At 39.7% G+C, this 18539-nt stretch overlaps 1 protein-coding gene across 2 annotated transcripts in view; it reads right to left on the reverse strand.

Moving 5' to 3' along the window:
- Positions 1 to 18539, reverse strand: part of LOC117946625 (growth factor receptor-bound protein 10-like) — a 69635-nt gene that overhangs the window by 40137 nt on the left and 10959 nt on the right. For both annotated transcript variants that reach the window (XM_034874902.1, XM_034874901.1), the window contains exons 2-3: positions 11333 to 11457; positions 2658 to 2754 (exon numbers count right to left, since the gene is read on the reverse strand). In XM_034874902.1, coding sequence (XP_034730793.1) covers positions 2658 to 2754; positions 11333 to 11383 — 148 coding nt within the window. In that variant the 5' untranslated portion in view covers positions 11384 to 11457. The remainder of the gene's footprint in view (positions 1 to 2657; positions 2755 to 11332; positions 11458 to 18539) is intronic.

Genomic DNA, 18539 nt, shown 5'->3' on the forward strand with positions numbered 1-18539 from the left:
TAGCCAATGAAATTACTAAATAACCTTTTACAAAGTCCCTTTCAGGTGATTTTATCTCGCAGGCACTACTAAACTCGTGACTGATTGCGTGCATGTCAAATGCATCGTTATGTCATATGTTAAGTAGCAGACCACATCTAAGCACCGAAACTTTCTCCCATTTACCAAGTCGTGGAGTGATTGGATTCAAGATGGAGGTACCTACCTCCTAATTGTGCCAAAGTTGATTTCCTGTTGCAGTGTATGTGAATGACATTATATGACAGCAAGAGGCAGAAGCAGAGGCTGTTGCTTAGCAATGGATTTTTCATTGAAAAAGTCTATAGAAAATTAACTCAGCTATCGGACTGAAGTCAGTCTGGCATGTGGCAGGAAAAACAACAAAGAGAGGAGCATCTGTAAGGGACCGAGAAGGTCTCAAATCTGTGTCATGCCACAGCTGGTCCGCGTCATTGTTATAGGTATTTAAGAAAGACTGCATTTGGGGAAACATTATTAAACTTTGAAAACGCTAACTTCCCAATAAAATACTATGTGCATATAAATGTATGGCTTGCATATTGTGAATATCATGTGGAGCAACTTCCATTTCCAGACATCAAATATTGGCTTGCAAATGCCACAATAAGCCGATCAATCGCATCTTAGTCCAAAGCTGAAATATTAGCGGGTTATGTTCCAACAAAGCCATACTGTTCCTTCCAAAATAAATTGGTTTATAACACAGCAAGTAGCTGGTGGCTCTATTACAGCGGCTCTAAGAATATAGGTATGTGTTTACTGGAAAACAAGTTTAATAACATCAGCAAGGATTATAATCCTACTAATAACACCAGAGCTACTGGGGCTAAACTCAAAATCCTTGCTCAACTGGCAGACCTTTGGCAACATAATACAGTTTGTGAGACATTATAAAATGGAAAAGGTGGTCTTGTCACCCATTGCTTGAGGGATTAAAAAAAAGAGTGAGACAGTGGAGGAGATCTGACAAAAAAAATCAAAATGGTCTGGAGTACACATGGTCATGCATCTGGCTCATAACACCTGTCTGGCATTATCTACGCTTTATAAAACCGGGTATCCACCCAAAAAATCATTATTCAGGCAGTGCAAGGAAAAACGTTCCTGAGTGTAAGTCATCTCCATTTGTCTGCCTCCCCAGTCTTCCTGAGTTCCCTCCATCCCGGCTGATCCTGAAAAAACACAATGTAATTTCTGCTCCATTTATTTCCCATGCTGGGGCCAAGCGTTCTAATTTACTCGTTGAGTCCTCACAGACTCCCCGCCCTTACCTCCCATGCTGAGCCAATATTGTGCTTAAATCTCATGCTCCGATTGTCATGGATGGACCCTGTATGGCGTAATTAGATATACGGCGTGATTATAATGGCACCCTGTGTCCATGAAGATCACCCTTTGAACTGCTGAAATGTTTACAGCGGAAGAGACCCAAATGTATTAGTCCAGTCAAACGACTAAAATATTTAATCACGATTAATTGCATTAATGTCATAATTAACTCGCGCACATTTATTCTATCTTAAATCTCCCTTGATTTCTTCTCGTCCCAATATTTTTTCTTGTTTAATGCTCTTTGATTAACATGGAAAAGTGGATCGGCTTGCTTTGTGAAAATGTTTTTTTATTGATAACAAAATTGGCATACAGCCTACTGTAGTGTTCTATTTCACGCGTAACATTCTCACTTGGAGCAGTCATTCACACTTGGAGCAAATAATCTCTCACACGGTGCAACACTGTCCATCAATTAAAGGGTGAAAAACATTTGATGGAGGGAGAATTTGCATCAGCTGTGTGCTGGGCCATCAAGTGGTATTTCAGACCGGACGTGCTGCGATGATAGCTCAGTTCACAATGACAAAACACACAGATCACTTTGGTCTTGTCAATGGAACCATTTAGCAACTTTTAAAAATTAAACCTTCCATTCAGAATCTTATTGGCATCCATTTCGGCGTCTCATGCACACCATCCACTCAAAACGTAACTACTCTTTTGCCGTCTCTCAAGCCCAAACAAGTGTGTGCAGCATGCCTGTTGTTTTGTTTCCGATCTAGTTAGATCCGGTGTAGTTTTTCTAATATTACTCTTTGTTACAACAGCATGTGATAAGAACTACAAAGTTTGCTAGGCCAAAAACGCTAATCTTGTGTTAAAAAGGATTCGAGTTAATGCCGTTAATAACGTGTTGAACTTACAGCACTAAAATATATATTATCTATTATATAATATTCCCCGGCCCAGTGGAGGATAATGAGCAGCATGCAGCTTTCAACACATCTGTACTGAGACAAGAGACACACCCAATAAATGGATTAAAGCATATGTTACAACAAGTCAATCTACAGTCCCCATAGTATGCAATATCATACCCACAGTAGTGGTACCAGATTCCAAATTCATGGAATAAAGCATATTTTACACCAAGTCAATGTACAGGAAGTCCCCTTAGTCTGCAATTTCATATGACAAGTCCCACTACTATGTAAAATCAGATGTAGATGTCAGAGTTTATGCCATACAACACCAATATAACTCAAGAATATTTGACTGGTTTAAAGTCCAAGCATCAGCACAAACACAGAAGCACAGACACACTTGCACACACACATTTCTATTGGTGGTGGTGGACCAACCTTGATGGTTAGGAGAACTTCGATTGGCTGATTGCTGGAAGCTCGGACCAATGAGGTCAGCTTGTCTGTGATTGGAGGACAGGTCTATATTGTCCTGCTGTGGGAGAGAGAAGCAAGGAAAAAAAATCAATATTTTGCAACTGGTAACTTTGTTACAGGAGCCAAAACCCACACTGTTTGATGCATAGAGACAACCCACTAACTGGTACTTTAGTCTGTGTGTACATCTTTTATAGACTGAGTACACCCTGCCCACTTAGCCATCGATTTGATTTCTTCCTGCAGCTCAGTCTGGAAACCTGCAAGCAATTCTCCTGCTTCAGTTTACAATTTTGCCGGAACCAATCAAAAACTGGCTTATCTAACTGGTGTGCCATTGATGGGTTTAACAAGATAACAATAGAGAAGCGACCAAGCAGCTTCTTGGTTACATTCAACATAGCGCCCACCGAACGCCACCAAACGCCACCGAAGCGCGGCAACCCGTTGATGCCGCTGTCGCTTCTACGTCACCCGGATCGTTGGTCTGATTGGTTGAAGGACTATCCAATTGCATACAGAGTCATTTGAACCATGCTCGTTGGTCACGCCTCTTGTGCAGAGAAAATACAGAGCAGACTCCCCAGACCAACGCTTAATCTCAAATCTATTGAGCTTGGCTTGGTCTGGTGATTGTCAGATTACCTCTATACCACACAGACATTCAAATGTTTACAAGATCATGTGAAACACCGGCCTTCAAATACCAAAAATAAACTTTATTCTTACTCGTCAAACACACACTACACGATATAGTGAAATTCTAATTCTGCATTTTTAACCCATCCTTAGTATTAAGAAAAGTGGACAGCATCCGGGGAGCAACTAGGGGTTCAGCGTATAGCTCAAGGACATGAGGCCCTATGAGGAATTGAACCGTTAACCTTGTGGTCATGGGGCAACCATTCTACCTCCAAGCCAAAAGCCACACAAGCCACCCAAAAAATGTAGTAGTAGGTAGTAGATAAATTCAAAAGGTGAGGTGGAAACATTACATGATGTTAACATTTTTATTTTATTTTATTATAGAATAACATAAAAAATACTAAAAAATCAAACCAGCATAACCTCTACTATTTCTACCATTTAAAGACAATGTGCTGGTTTTTCCCCTTTTTTTCCATCATATTTCCACTCGCTGCAAACAAATCGCCACAAAAAGTCATGTTTTTAGACATATTTGATTGAGGAGTGGGAACAGCACAAACTGGTACTTTCTGTGTACTTGCTTCTGACCCACAGCAAACCTCTTTTGATGATGTAATAAAAACGACTGCTTGTTCTGCCTCGTTCACAGTAGTGACAGACAATGCAGGCAGAGCTGAATTCTTTTTACACCGATGTTCCACCTTATTTTCTATCATAGATTGCCTTCTATCAGTTTGATTTATCGTTCTTCCTCTAGAGCCTTTGAGTTACACTGATTAAATGACGATGCTCCTTATACCCATCATGTTATTCTTTAGACCCCCAGTCAGAGGATTTTTCTGTACAGTGTACACACACGCAGCTGAAGCAATAAGACAGAATCACACCGGTGCCCCTAATTTCACTCTACCACACATACAACCCCTCCCACGCACGCACACATGCACGCACGTATGCGCGCGCACACACACACACAAATCTAATCTGTTATAAACTTAAACAACACATTTCTTTCCTACCATTATCCTTGATAATAAAACAAACCATAGGCATTGTTCAGCTACACCATTGTATTTGTAAGGTTATAGTTACATTTTATATTAGATTTGTGTCTCCTCGCAACAGACGTAAAGACGTTCCTGAACAAGCCATTTGCAGTGCAAAGCTCACATTTTCTCTATTCTTTTTTACTTCACTTTTTTTTTGGAACTTGTTTTAAATCCTTCAGTATCTGTAACATTAAAAGTAACTTTACTAGTTTGAATAGAATTGACTCACTGTGAGAATATAGCTTGAAGTAGAATTCCACTCCGATGACTCAATTCGGCTGAATTCATTGGTAATGTACAATCCATGAATGTTTGGCATTAATGTCAGTTAAGAAGTCACCAGTGTTCCTCTCTGGTGTCTACACTGGTGTTCAGACAATACTGGATTTAACTGGAGGTCAATCTGCAGCATATGGTTCTGTCCACCACCAGCCTCCAACCCCTCTTCTATACCAACTAACCCAACCGCATCCAATCATTAAATTGCATTGTTCCGTCTCTGTATTGTGTTGCGTTCTAGGCCTGATTGAAAAAGAGTTTTTGGAGATTAATGGGACGAACCTGCTTTTGAAATAATAAAAAAAAAGTAAATTAACCACTGCGTAACACCATTTGTTCCCATGACATAGCTAGCCCCGTCATAAAAACACACCGTCTGGGAGTCCAGTTACCAGACTGTGACTGATCCCTACCCAGTCACACAAACAGCCCTGGGACGCTGTTTGGTTGGTGGCATAGTACAGCGTTATTGTTTGTGTGTGTGTGTGTGTGTGTGTGTGTGTGTGGTTGTGGTTGAGATTGTATTCAGGACAGGACGGTCATGGTTCAGCTCCACTAAGCAAAAACTTGGGGACTCTTTCACACCATATGCTGGTCTTGAATACTATTCTACATGGCTGTCTAGGAGTAAATGAGTTAACGCACGCAAGCGCATACACACACAGACACACACACACACACACAACATCAAGGACTAAATCATCTTTAAAGCACACCTTTTGTGGACTTTACCAACAAAAATCTAAAACCCAGACAGCCTCAGATGCCTCTATAGACTTGAATATTGACATGGGTATTTAACCCTATAAATACTGGTCATTTAGCATAATTCTCAGTCATTCTATTGCCTAACTCTGCATTTGGTTCTAGGTTTATTGACGCCTATAAGCGCTATATATAAATACAGCACATTTATAAGGTTGAGACTACAAAGAGGGAAGAAGAAAAATAAGAAAATAAAAGTACACATTTTTTCTTTTTTGTCTGTTGAAGAAAAGATGTTCTCTGCCTTTCATACTTGTTCTTGCTTTTTCTCACTCTGCTCTCACAGTAATTATTTTACATACAGAAGCACAGGCACACACACACATGCACATGTTGCGTAAGCTCTTAGAGAGGGGTTAAAACAGGACTGAGGCTAGACCAAGTTTTGACAAGTAGCATAAGGACCCTTTCATATTAATCAAGTTGAAAGGAACTCCAAATAAGAGTCAAGGGGCCGCGGGTTCAGCTTTTAAAAGGAGTCAGTGGGAGGCTAGAGACAAGGTTAAGGCACTGAAAGCAGGACTGACACAAAGGTCTGGAGATTGGATCTCAAACAAAAAGGAAAAGAACGAGACACATGTCAATGCAACGGCTTTAGAAGAGGTCAGATTGAGGTTAAACACTATGCCCGGAGATTGAATATGAATCAATACTTGGTTTACAGAGAGGCCTCTAGTTAAGAAAGAGCTGAGAATGGACTTGATCCATGAGAACATAAGAAGTCTGACAGCATAAGATTATCATTACGGTTTGATTTACCAAGAACCTAACACGCTCATAAAGCTTTAGAGATGTGGAAATCTTACTCAAGGGTCCAAGACTTGCTTTTGGCAAACCATTGCTGACAGACCTAGCGCGTTTCTCAATACATAAACACTAGACAGCAGGTGGAAATCCAGTCTTACATAATGAACCAAAATGAAATCAGGAGGTCACATGAATGTCTGCTCTAGTCCTACCCTTTATCATGTTATTTACCCAGACAATTTGACAGGTCCATGGGAGTTCAGCAGAACTAGAAACATTTTCTCAGATACATCTGCATCTATTCGTAGCCCTACTTACTTTATTAATCACTGGCTACCTTCGACATTCAGTACATTGTTATTTTATCATAAATATATCAAGTCTAAAAGACACACACACAAAGAAAGTAGAAAAATTACAATATTTATGAAAACTTTACTGAAGGTTTTGGTCAGTGGTACCCACTGGTCCCAATCCAAAACCAATACTGTAATACATTCTGAGTGAGGTGAGAACAAACAGTTGGTTAGTGTTTAACATCAAAAACCCAAGATAAATGATCAATAAAAATAAAACATGTATCAAAACATCTCTTGATTAGACAACTGTGAAATATGATTCCTAACCTGGTTATCCTGCCTGCCCTGCTGCAAGAAATTCAGACATACTGTATTTCTGCTTATAAACGCAGGGATAGGTACCCAATGCATGCTGGAACTGTATGCAGCCACGCCATTCAATTCAGTTCCATTTTCAATTCAATTTTATTTATATAGCGCCAAATCACAACAACAGTTATCTCACAGCGCGTTTCATAAGAGAGCAGGTATAGACCGTACTCTGTGATGTTATTTACAGAAACCTACCAATTCCCACCAAGAGCGAGCACTAGGCGACAGAGGCAAGGAAAAACTTCCTTTGCCATGTCTCTGAACTAGAAAAACTTGCTATGGTGAATAAAGGACCACTTGTACATTTGATTTAACTAAATGTAGGTTACTGGAAGTAATGACTGACTGAGTCTTAGTCAGCATAACCTCATTACCACGTTCACACTGACACATGACTTCTGTAGAACACTCCTCCTCTTACAAATGCAATGAACTATTGGACACTGAAAGGCTCAAGCAAAACAAATGCAATCTCCACGACTTCTAGGAATATTGGTAGGTTATGGGAAACACTACACTATCGTGTCAATGTTTACTCCCAAATAACACAATATGGCTATCTCAGCCCCCTCAAGGAAAAGCATGTGCTGGACTCTGCTTGTTTATCCAGTGATCCAGCTTAGATTTGGGGAAGCTTAATACACTAGAGGGCAAACAGAACTGTTAGACATGACAATATTATGTTTGGCATCCAGAGAGTTTTACTATATATGAGTGTCCAGGTTTGTTTTACATTCATCTAACCTAACCTAAATGTATTATTGGTACTGTTAGTTTCTGGATTAAGTTACTAACAATCATTTTTTACCACCTAAAATTTGCCTTGCTTTGCACATACCATTACTTATTCACTTGTCACAATCATACAACAGAAACAAGTTTAAACTGTTGATATAATCTCTCGAGTTTAGTATGAATGTTGTCATTGCTCAAATCTGTTTTGGATTGCCGGTACAGATTTATCAAGGAAAATCTTCCTTCACACTGGAATTTCACAGTGAAAGGGTTTCTCATTCAACAAGTCAAGCAGCAATCAAGGTACCTCTGTTATAGTTGAATGCTTTGCAAACAGCCAAGTGTGTAAACTAGAGTGTGTACATTAGGGTCTGTAAACTGTAGCTCCATCCAAACCCTTCAAAGAACTAAATGATTCCTCACTACCTTACAATTTTGAAGCTTTTAAAATGTATACAGTATATATATTGTTCTTATATATTCCTTTTCTAGTCTCAACAACTACTCAAAGTGCTTTCACATAATACAGGAACCATTCACGCACTGTATGGCTGCCATACAAGGCACCACTTGCTCACACAGCGATGGCACAGTATCTTGCCCAACAATTCAACATGGACTGCATGGTCAGGAATCAAACCCCCAACCTTCCGATTGGCAGGTGACCGCTCTACCACTGATCCACAGTCACCCTTTTAAATGCAGTCTCCAATAATGGAATAGTCGCTATTTGACAAAAAAACAAGCAAACAGATGATTTCCATTACATCATCCATCTAAATAACAAGCCAAAATATGGAGGGCTTGGTGTGTTTGAGAAAAGGGAAGTATTGCAGTGTGAACGCAATACGCAAATATGTTACACAGAGAAGATTAGCCCATACATATTTACATTGCTTTATTTTTGGACACTATACAGTATATGACAACCTAAACTCAAGACCTATTCCCCTGTTTAATTTTTGTACGGTAAGTTCCATAAACTGTTCTGTTATTAAATGTACGCCTCTTTAAAAAATGATGCTTTGCTAACAACATATGTGGAAGCAATAAGGCAGAATCACAGAAACAATATACACACTCGTGACCCTAACTTCACTCTACCACAGATACAAGCATGTAAGCACGCACGCACGCACGCACGCACGCGCACACACGCACACACGCACACACACACACACACACAGTGACTAGAATCTTCTTTGGTTTCTGTCTCTCTAAGCTGCCGAGAGCTGGCTGGCTCTCAGGCCTCTGAGGTCAAAGGTCATAGGTAATACCATGGTTCAGATGACCAGCAGACAAGAGATTAGCTTCTGATCAGGCTAATAGTTCTACTGCCCTAATACAAATGTTTGGAAGCCTTTGGCTCTAAAACCTAATGCCCAAAAGGTCCAAGTCTGCCCTCCCTCACTTAACAACAAATCGGGATACAAGTTGATGTTCAGGCCTTATTTTGTACCTAAATTCAAAAACAAGTTTGTCTCTTTCTAATCCAAGTACTAAATTAAAGTTAAATAAAAAGTAAAAATTCAACACAACAAATTAAGATTAGGATTAAAAGACAAAACATGCCTGTAGCTCCTTTATGGAGTATCTCTCTGTTGGCTATGCTGTGATTTACTCATACTGTAAGCAACAACTGATTATTATGATTACCTTGTCATTATATTTGAGTGTGGTAAGTTTCCTGTAACTTTTTGTCATAATAATCTGGTAAACTACAATCAATCAGCCCAAACCCAGGAAAGAAATTCAGCACTGTTGGGCACCCAGATAGCTCGGTAGTTAGAGCGGGTGCCCGTATACAGAGGCTTCTCGACACAGCGGCCCCGGGTTCGAATCCGGCCTGCGGCCCCTTTGCTGCATGTCACTCCCCCTCTCTCTCCCCCTTTACACATCTTTGTCTGTCTGTCCAATAGAGGAAAAAAAAAGAAATAGAGCACTGTTGACAAGGTAAAAATCAATTTTCATGTTTTTAGGAGAACGTTTCCTTTTCATGTATGTGACAGATTTTTTTTTCTTTACTCATTATTCATTCAGATTCAATGAGGTTGCTATTGAAAGCTTGGATCTACTCCAGGAACGTGTAATACGACTTCCACTGAACAAGGAAACTCACTTGGTACTAAAGGTCCTACTGTGTGTGTTTGTGTGTGTGTGTGTGTGTGTGTGTGTGTGTGTGTGTGTGTGTGTGTGTGTGTGTGTGTGTGTGTGTGTGTGTGTGTGAGTGTGTGTGCGTGTGTATGTAAGTGAGTGACTGGCCGACCATAGAATCATAATTGAAAAGAGCAGCGGTTACCTGAGGGAGCATCAGCCAAAAGATATTGTAGCGCTGTTGGACCAACACTCTTAAACAGTCTGTCCCCCTCCGCAGCTCTTTGTGACTTCAATGTGTTCACGTGGTGGAATGATATGACCATCTCACTGTCATTTACCGCCTCTTTAGTCTGGACTGGAATAAACAGGACCAACTATAACCAAAGAGCCTCTCCAGTGTATCCTAACTGATAGACCAAATATACTATGATGAACATCTAAAGGGCTGATTAAGAGAGGATGGGAAAGGCAGAAGTGTTGGCAAGAACTGCAGTGACCACAATCCACACCCTCACTATTTATGAGAATTCTTGGAAACAATCTACAGCACCTCGAGTACTTCAGTGTTTCCTCTGTGTTAATTTTGCTGTGGTGGGCCGCCACGGCAAAATGTCTGCCCCCACGGTGTCAGAAATAGAGCAGCACAAAAGGTGTCTATCAGCAGTGATTGTGAGAGCATGTCGGAGAATAGCAAGGACACGCGCTCCACACCACGAGCGGGCACTCAAGCCACTTGGCGGAAAAGGGAGAGAAAGAAAGAAGAAACTGCTGCTGTCCGGAGGATAGCTAGCCAGTTGAGATTGCGTGTGTGCATCCTTGAGAACGGTAAGTATTAGAACTTGTGTTGTCAGTTCATTTAAGCCTGTTATTGTATTAGTCTATAGTTCTTGCAAATTTAAATGAAGTTAACTGGTGATTTTCATTGTTTGCATTCTACGCCTGCTAGCTAAATTGCTCGTAGCTAGCTACACAAATTTGTTTGTACGTAATTTGCCCAATTTTCATCAGATAAAAATATTTTTTATAACTTTTTGTCAATAGGGGGGGGGGGGGATGGCGCAGTGGATATGACACGTGCCTTTAATGTAGGACAAATGGTCTCGATTCCAACTGTGATACATCAACCAATGTGTCTCTAAGCAAGAAAATTAATCCCTAGAGGTTGGTGTGCAACCTCTGATATAGCAACTGTAAATTGCTTTTGCATAAAAGTGTCATCTAATTTACATGTAATTACATGTAGGAAAACAATAGGGTTCTAGCATTGCGTGGACCCCTAATCCATTCCCAGAAGTCTAGAAATGATGTTAGCCATGCTCTATAGATAAACAAGTGTAACGCTGAAGGCTGTGACAGGATGGAATTTAATTTCATGGGGACACTGGCACATTAGAAATGTTCAAATTTTGTTAAAAAAAGTTATTTTGGGTTCATAATCTTAAACAGACATCCGGTGAGTCCATCTCTGGAGAGCTACTCAAACAGACATCCCAGTCTGGTTTTGCACATAAGCCTTGGTTGTTTCATTTTTAGTCCAAAGCGGCAACATTTTATATACTACCAGTTGAACTGTTAAAGTAGCATAGCATGTCATCTTAAACATTTAACTTACTGAAGGAAAACCTACATAGGGATTGCCATTTACCTGATAATTAGGATGATGCAGGAAATAATCCGGACATCCGGCAAGAGCCATGTTGTGTTTCTCTCAGCTCTTCTGCACAATTGGCTTGGTTGGATCCGTTTCGGACAAGATGAAAAGAGCAGAACCTGCAGAGGAAGAAACACAGACAAATGAAGGTTAGTGGAAACCTACAAATGAAGAAGGGGGAGGGTGAGAAGGTCAAAGAGAGGAAGGATGAAGGAAGGAGAGGAAGATGAAGTCTTGGTTCTGGGAAGACAGATATAGCACAGAGCACTTCTTAACCCACATAGACCCACAGTAAACAACATCAACAAGCAACAAGGGAGGAACAGTGGTTGGTTCTAAATTGTGAAGAGTAAATAAAATAATTAAATATTCTTCAAAATCACCTTTAGTCTGTTTAGGATTTAGGAGATTTGCAATATGACCAATTATTTTGCAGATGGACCAAAGAAAATTGACTTCTTGGTCATTAGATTTGCACCAGTCAAATCTAGGGTAAAGTGCATGAATTGAAACACAGTTGTAGAGTAAAAATAGGTTTGCTAAAAAGAAGTGCACCTCATGCAAGTCTCTATAATGGAGCCCTACAACTCCCTGCAAATCTCGACATCTTCGGTTTTCTAAATAGTTTTAACCTCTGCCCGACTCTGACCCATAAGTCAATCTCACCATACTTTGATGCCATGGTGTTTGTAAATAAACACAGCTGTGATAAAAGTTGCACCTCAGGGGACGTTAAAGGTGTTCTTCTGCTCTATGAAGCCTCCCTTCCAGCCATCCTTGGGTCAAAAAAAACCCAAACTGAACAATATGGGCTTTAGTCTATTTGAACTTCTTAAAGTGGGTATCCCATTAACCTCTTGGCACTGCTGCCACTAGCTAAACACCTGTAAACACTGACCCAAAAATACGCTGCAGGCACCTCTCCAGATCTTAAGTTAGACCTCTGGTTATATTTGGTATCAAGCAGCTCGGGCTCACAACTAAGATAGTCTTCTATGCAGCAGTTCATGACCCCATGTTGGTATTTTTAAAATATGGCTTGCCATTTCACAGACAGCTTAAGTTATCTCTTGTTTGCATTAGCGGTTGCGAGCACGCTGAGTGTGTATGTGTGTGTGCATTTCTGCCTGTAGATGTGGTTCTGTATACTGCACGTGGCCGTGTGTGTGTGTGTGTGTGTGTGTGTGTGTGTGTGTGTGTGTTTATGTGGATGTTTTCATGTGCTGCACATGTGTGGCTGTGTGTGGGTGTGTGCAAATGTACAGGCTTTTCAGAACTTTGAGACGCTCTACTGTTTACAGAGTTGTGTATGTTGCCGTGTGCGACCGATACAGTGCACAATAATAACACCACCCTGCCCCCAGCAGAGTCCAATAAAACACTGCACACTGGACATACCGTCCATTTCAAAAACCTGACAAAGGGATGAAAGCATAATAAAAAAAGGCAGTAACATGAACCAGCTTTTTAAGTAAAACTTAAACATGACAGTTAGGACTGTAAATGAGTGTGAGGGCCGAGTTGGGCTTAAACTAGTCTGTGGACTGTGTGGTGTCCGACCACGTCAGAAGGGGTAAAAAGGGAGGGAGAGAGTGAAGTTCAAACCCTGCTTCCTGTCTAACCTCAACACCCATGGCCAATAGCTGCTTTAGGTCTATCAGTTAGATTGTTCGTTTGGGAAAGAAAAAACAAACAAATTGATTGACATTGTATAAATGTGGGGGGGAGGGAATCTCTGAAGCTGTTTGACCATTTAACAAGCTTTTCTGATGCAGTTTACGGACCTGTTAAGACTGTAAGATTGAGAAGGAATGCAGCGATCAAATAGAAACATCTCCTTGAGCTTCAATGTGCTGCAATCAAATTAAAAATCTAACTTACCTATGACAATGCTCCGTCTTTGACAAGTTTGAAATTCTGAAGGCTTGATTCATTGAAAAAAAGCAAATAGCTGACAGTTGTAAACAGTCCTATCAAACCACCACACGTTTTTCCTTTAATATATGGCAATTGTGGCAGGAAGAAATGTACTTTACAAAGCCAAATATTTAGCATTTTTTAATCTATTTCAATATGTGCATAGGTATGTTATCCTGACAGTTGTGGCAGGTGATGAGATACATAAACTGTCACTCAGTCACCCTTTCAAAACGTTTTTTTGAAAACCTCCAAAATTGAACTTGCAAATAATGACCAAACCATGAATGCATTCTAAACAAAGAGCTTGGCATCACGATCACTGGGTACAATGAAAGGGGCTTGCTTGTAATGAGCGTGTGTGTGTGTGTGTGTGTGTGTGTGTGTGTGTGTGTGTGTGTGTGTGTGTGTGTTATTGTGTCAGTCCATGTGTGTGGCCTAGCCGCTGGCATGCAAAGACAGCTCGTCATTTACAAATTATTTACAGACACACAGTTTACAACAAAAACAAAACAAATTAACATCAGCCTAAACTCTCCGAGCAGCCCCTCATTAGGCGCCACACACTGGCGACTAGCTACGGCTGAACTGTGTGTTTAATATATTTCAAGAGTCAGGAGGTTGTGCAAGAGGGTCAACGGCAGACTTCAACTAAACTACATTAGAAGCCAAACAAAATGTTTGTGCCTGACAGAAGCTTAAATCTTTATCAAAACTGCCACTTTCATTTTATGAGGATTAGAGAATAAACATCATATTCCACTGACTTTTGAATTAAAAAGGTCTGGTCTTACAACACAGCTGGTGTTTAATTTGGATTTATCTTTGCGTGATTAAACGTGGGAAAAAGCTCAGGCGTTTCACCTAGTATTAAAATACCTTGCAGACCAAGTTTCAAAGTGCTCATATGTGCCACAGTAAGTCTCAGTGAGTGATATATTGACCAAACACACACACACACACCTATTCTTAATTGCTCCCTGACACAATCAAAGCCATTCCAGTGCAGGGATTAGACCCTCTCAGAACCCCATTCCTTCCACTTGAACAGTGTATTGAAAGATAACCATCTCTGACACAAGGGCCCATAATAATGATAAATTATGATAAATCCTTTCCAGCAATATGCTGGGTGAGAATTCACACCAAATACACAACACTCTACTGAAGGTGAAAACCAAGTATGAGATAATATTGAGGAGGAGATGAATCGTGATATTGAATCGAATTTGAACCAGTGAAGATTCACATCTCTAAAGTTAAGACAGCTTTTAGCAGTTTCCACTTATTATTAAAACACAATATTACATGATTCTTTTGACAATACAGTATTTACTGATATCACAAAGTCAGCCATGAAACGCTTTCGATTCGATTCAATGGCCCTGCGACCGATACGAGACGATGCATAAGCCCATTTAAGACAATCAGTTACATTTATATAGAATCACAAAAAGCAACAAAAATATGATTTGACTGTTTCATTACTAAGCTCTTCCAGACATTTAATTAATAAGCAACTAATATTTCTTAAGAAATAAATATAAAGTGTGCATTTTGAAATAAAGACGCATCTTAAAGCTATAGCATAGTCACTTCCACCCCATGAGGAATTCTATGTAATGACAACCAAACTGTCGTCCACATGATACAAGCCTTCCGTGACCGTGAATCAAAACGTTACGCACTAAAGCTTTAAAAATGGCGATATCAATATGTTCCCTTTACATGAATAATATTGGACTGTTGAGGATTCATTTGATATATCAATCCAGATTGATGTATCGTTACACCCCTACTGATGATAATGTACATTTAACAAAACACACAAAACAGGACTGTGATGTTTATTGTGAATGATTAGCAAAGCCTCCGTCTGTCAACGTCATAGAAGATCCTCTCAGATGTGACATGAATGCCATTTATTGGCTATATTTTAAATGGCTGTCTGCCAATAGGCCTAAAACTTCACATTTATGATTATTGTGACAGAGACAGGGACTCCAGGTTAATAAGATTCTGACTGAGTAGCAAGATATTAATTCAATTGTGATTTTTTGAGAATTCACAGATCCAGTTTCTCTTTTTAGTATTACCCTTCACGTTTAAAAGTATATCCATGTATGTGTGGGTGCTCAAATATGGCTTCTGAAAAGAAAAGAAAGGATAAAATATGAATTAGCTAACTAAACTGACATTTATTAAGAAGGTCCCCATGCTATAAGAGTAACGCAGCACATTCGCCAGGATTCATTCTTGATGCCTAATACCTCAAAGATCTCTCTCAGATAAGGCCGACCATGATCGGGAATGTCTGGAATCTCCGTTTTCTTCATTTTCAATCATGTCGCCATTCATACGACTATGTGCTAAAGTTCGCGCCATCACGAAGCAACTGATTTGCCGCGAATGCCACCAAATCTGTCGAGTCATCTTGTAGTGGTTAGTCAAGTGCAACGTACAGTAGGCTATTCTATATTCCCATCCAATTAGAGTGATTGGTATTGATGACGCAAACAATAATAACAATAACTCTTTTTTTTGAAATTATTTAAAACTGGTTAGTGATGACTAGATAAAGATTGTAGTTAAAGCTGATTCTAATTTCCAACTTTGCCCCAGGTGTGTCTGTGAAAACACGGACGGAGAAAACTCTGTGTGTTTGTGTGTGGTTCAGCAAAGAAATAAATAAGGTGAAGCATACAAACAACAAAATCACTAGCTAACTTACCTGCAAGAATAGACCAATACAACAACAGGCTTAAATGAACTGACAACATAAGTTATACAACTTACAGTTTTCAAGGATGCACACACACAATGTCAACTCCTTATCCTTCAGACAGCTAGTCTTTTTCTTTTCTTTCATTTTTTCCTCTGTGTGCCATGTGTTCCCGCTCACGGTGTGAGCCGCGTGTACAAAACTAAAGTAAGGAGCCAATTTTTTATAAAATGTAAGGAAAGTACCGGTATTCGTGTTAAAATGTAAGGAATAAAAGTAAAAAGTAAATAAATAATAAAGTTAAGTAAAAATATCTGAAAAATCTACTTGAGTACAGTGACGAAGTATTTGTACTTCGTTACTTCCCATCTCTGGAGGTGAATAATAGCTTTTACCCTGTCCGTATTTTCGCTGAGCTCTGTAACTACAGTGTAGCTGGGAGGCCAGCATGCTTAGTCAGTCTACGGGTTAATGTGCTGATATATGAGGATTACATCGAAAGGGTCCAGCGTTAACATCCCAAAGCGACAAGACCTGCAGAGAAGCCAAAGGGAAGGCCTGGGATCAGCAGAACCCCGGGCTATTTAAAGTAAAGCCTAATTGAAAGAGTAGAAACCTTTCCCTGAACAGTTTACCTCTTTTACACGGTGGGGGATCAGTGGCTGACCAGCTCACCCAACCAAAGATGGATATTGCGCATACTTTAGAGACTGCAGGCCCGTGCCTCTATTTGTGTCCAATACCATGAGTGTAAATCCACATCCATAGATGGAACTGTGGGGATACGAGATTGCAAAGCAAAAACAAACTTTCACACATGCTCATGCAAGAATATGCTTCTTTACAAATAATATACATTTAGAAGCATGTAACAGCATTCTTGTCTCTACTGATCCATTACAATTTGCATACAGATCAAATTGAGCTGTGGATGATGCTGTATCCTTGGCTTTACATTCTAAGAAACATGGTATGTCCCTTAACATTCTAGAACTTCTACCGTTGTAAAAGCCGGTGGTGTGCTCTGTACTAAGGTGCATTAACAATAAAAATGAACTTGGATGTATATCAATTCTCATTATGGTTTTAAATTGTCTTTACATATTTAGGTCACAACTTCCTCCAGTATTAAATTAAAAAAACAAGTTATAAAGTGTTCCCCTTCCTGAAAACTTTCCAAAGAGTTCAATACAAATACCTAGAGTGGAAAATGGAAATATTAAACTTTTAACCTTACGTAATGTATGTAGGCCAAACCTGAATTAAACAGGTGTCTTATGAGCTGCACTGCCAAACATAACTTGTAAATTAAGGAGTCAGTTTGATTTTTTTTGTGTTTTTTTTAAACCTGTCTGCTTGCCTGTTCGTCTGGTTTGTCTTTTAACTGTCAACCTGTCTGTCTGTTGGGTTTGTATTTCCAACCCCCTTCCTGCTTGGCTTTTTATCAGTCAGTCAGTCTGTGCCTGGCTCTCCCTCTTTACCTCTCTCTTCACTTGCCTGTGGCTTATGTATTAAAATGCTCATATTTAGCTTTTTGTCGTTTTCCCTTTCCACCCCAAAGAGACTGACCATCTCCAACAGGAAACACTGTTCACAAACGGCTCCAAACAGCTCTACTGTAGTCCAGCCTTTATTTCTATGATGAACTTTGTAACACATGTTATAATGCTCGCCTAGTTGCTGCACATGTGCAACTACCAACAAAGATGGAATAGAAGTGTGATGCCTCACTCTGTAGTTAAAACGGAGAGCTCAACACACAGGGTGAAAAGAGGAGCTGCAGCAATATGCAGTACAACAAAAACATGGTGTTTTTTGAAAATGAAACCATGTAAACATATTCTTATATAACTTCTAAATACAATTATGAACCTGAAAATTGGCATAATATGAACACTTTAAAGGATCATGATAGCCTTTTTTGCTGTTGCTAAAGCTATTTCTGAACCAAGACTATTTTTTTGGATCAATAAAAATGCTGTGCAGTTACAGTGTATTGTGTAACTTGACGTAAGAGAAGTGGTTGAATTCAACAAAACAGGGTTTCAAATATACATCATGCTATGCCACTGTAGTAACTTTACTGTAATGCACGCAGGGTAAGATTTACAGGAGCATGAACCTACCACTTACTGATTTGGATACTGGTGTTGTGTGTCTACAGTCTGGGTCTTTGGCAATCGATAAGATAAGAACACATGATACGCAGATATGAGCTTGTGCTTCACCCTAATCCTTTCAGTAACTATTTACTGTTTGAGTTTACACTATGATATGTACACAATTATTGTTTTTATGATGACTAAATAAACTACTACTAATAGTTGTAAAAGACGAGGCATTCATTTTCAAATCAGAAATATCGGGTGGTAGATTAAATTTCATTATTTATGTTAAATCTGTAACATAATTACCAGGCAAATATGCTTTCTGGTTAAATTTGGAATTAATAAATCTCTTTCACACATGCATCGCTGGGTATACCCAAACCCTACAGCGCTTAATGGCGGCATCTTTACAACCCTAACTGTGCAGCTGTCAACTAATTTCCCTGTGTATGTA

Source organism: Etheostoma cragini, chromosome 6, assembly GCF_013103735.1.
Source record: "Etheostoma cragini isolate CJK2018 chromosome 6, CSU_Ecrag_1.0, whole genome shotgun sequence".
NCBI classification, from domain to species: domain Eukaryota; kingdom Metazoa; phylum Chordata; class Actinopteri; order Perciformes; family Percidae; genus Etheostoma; species Etheostoma cragini.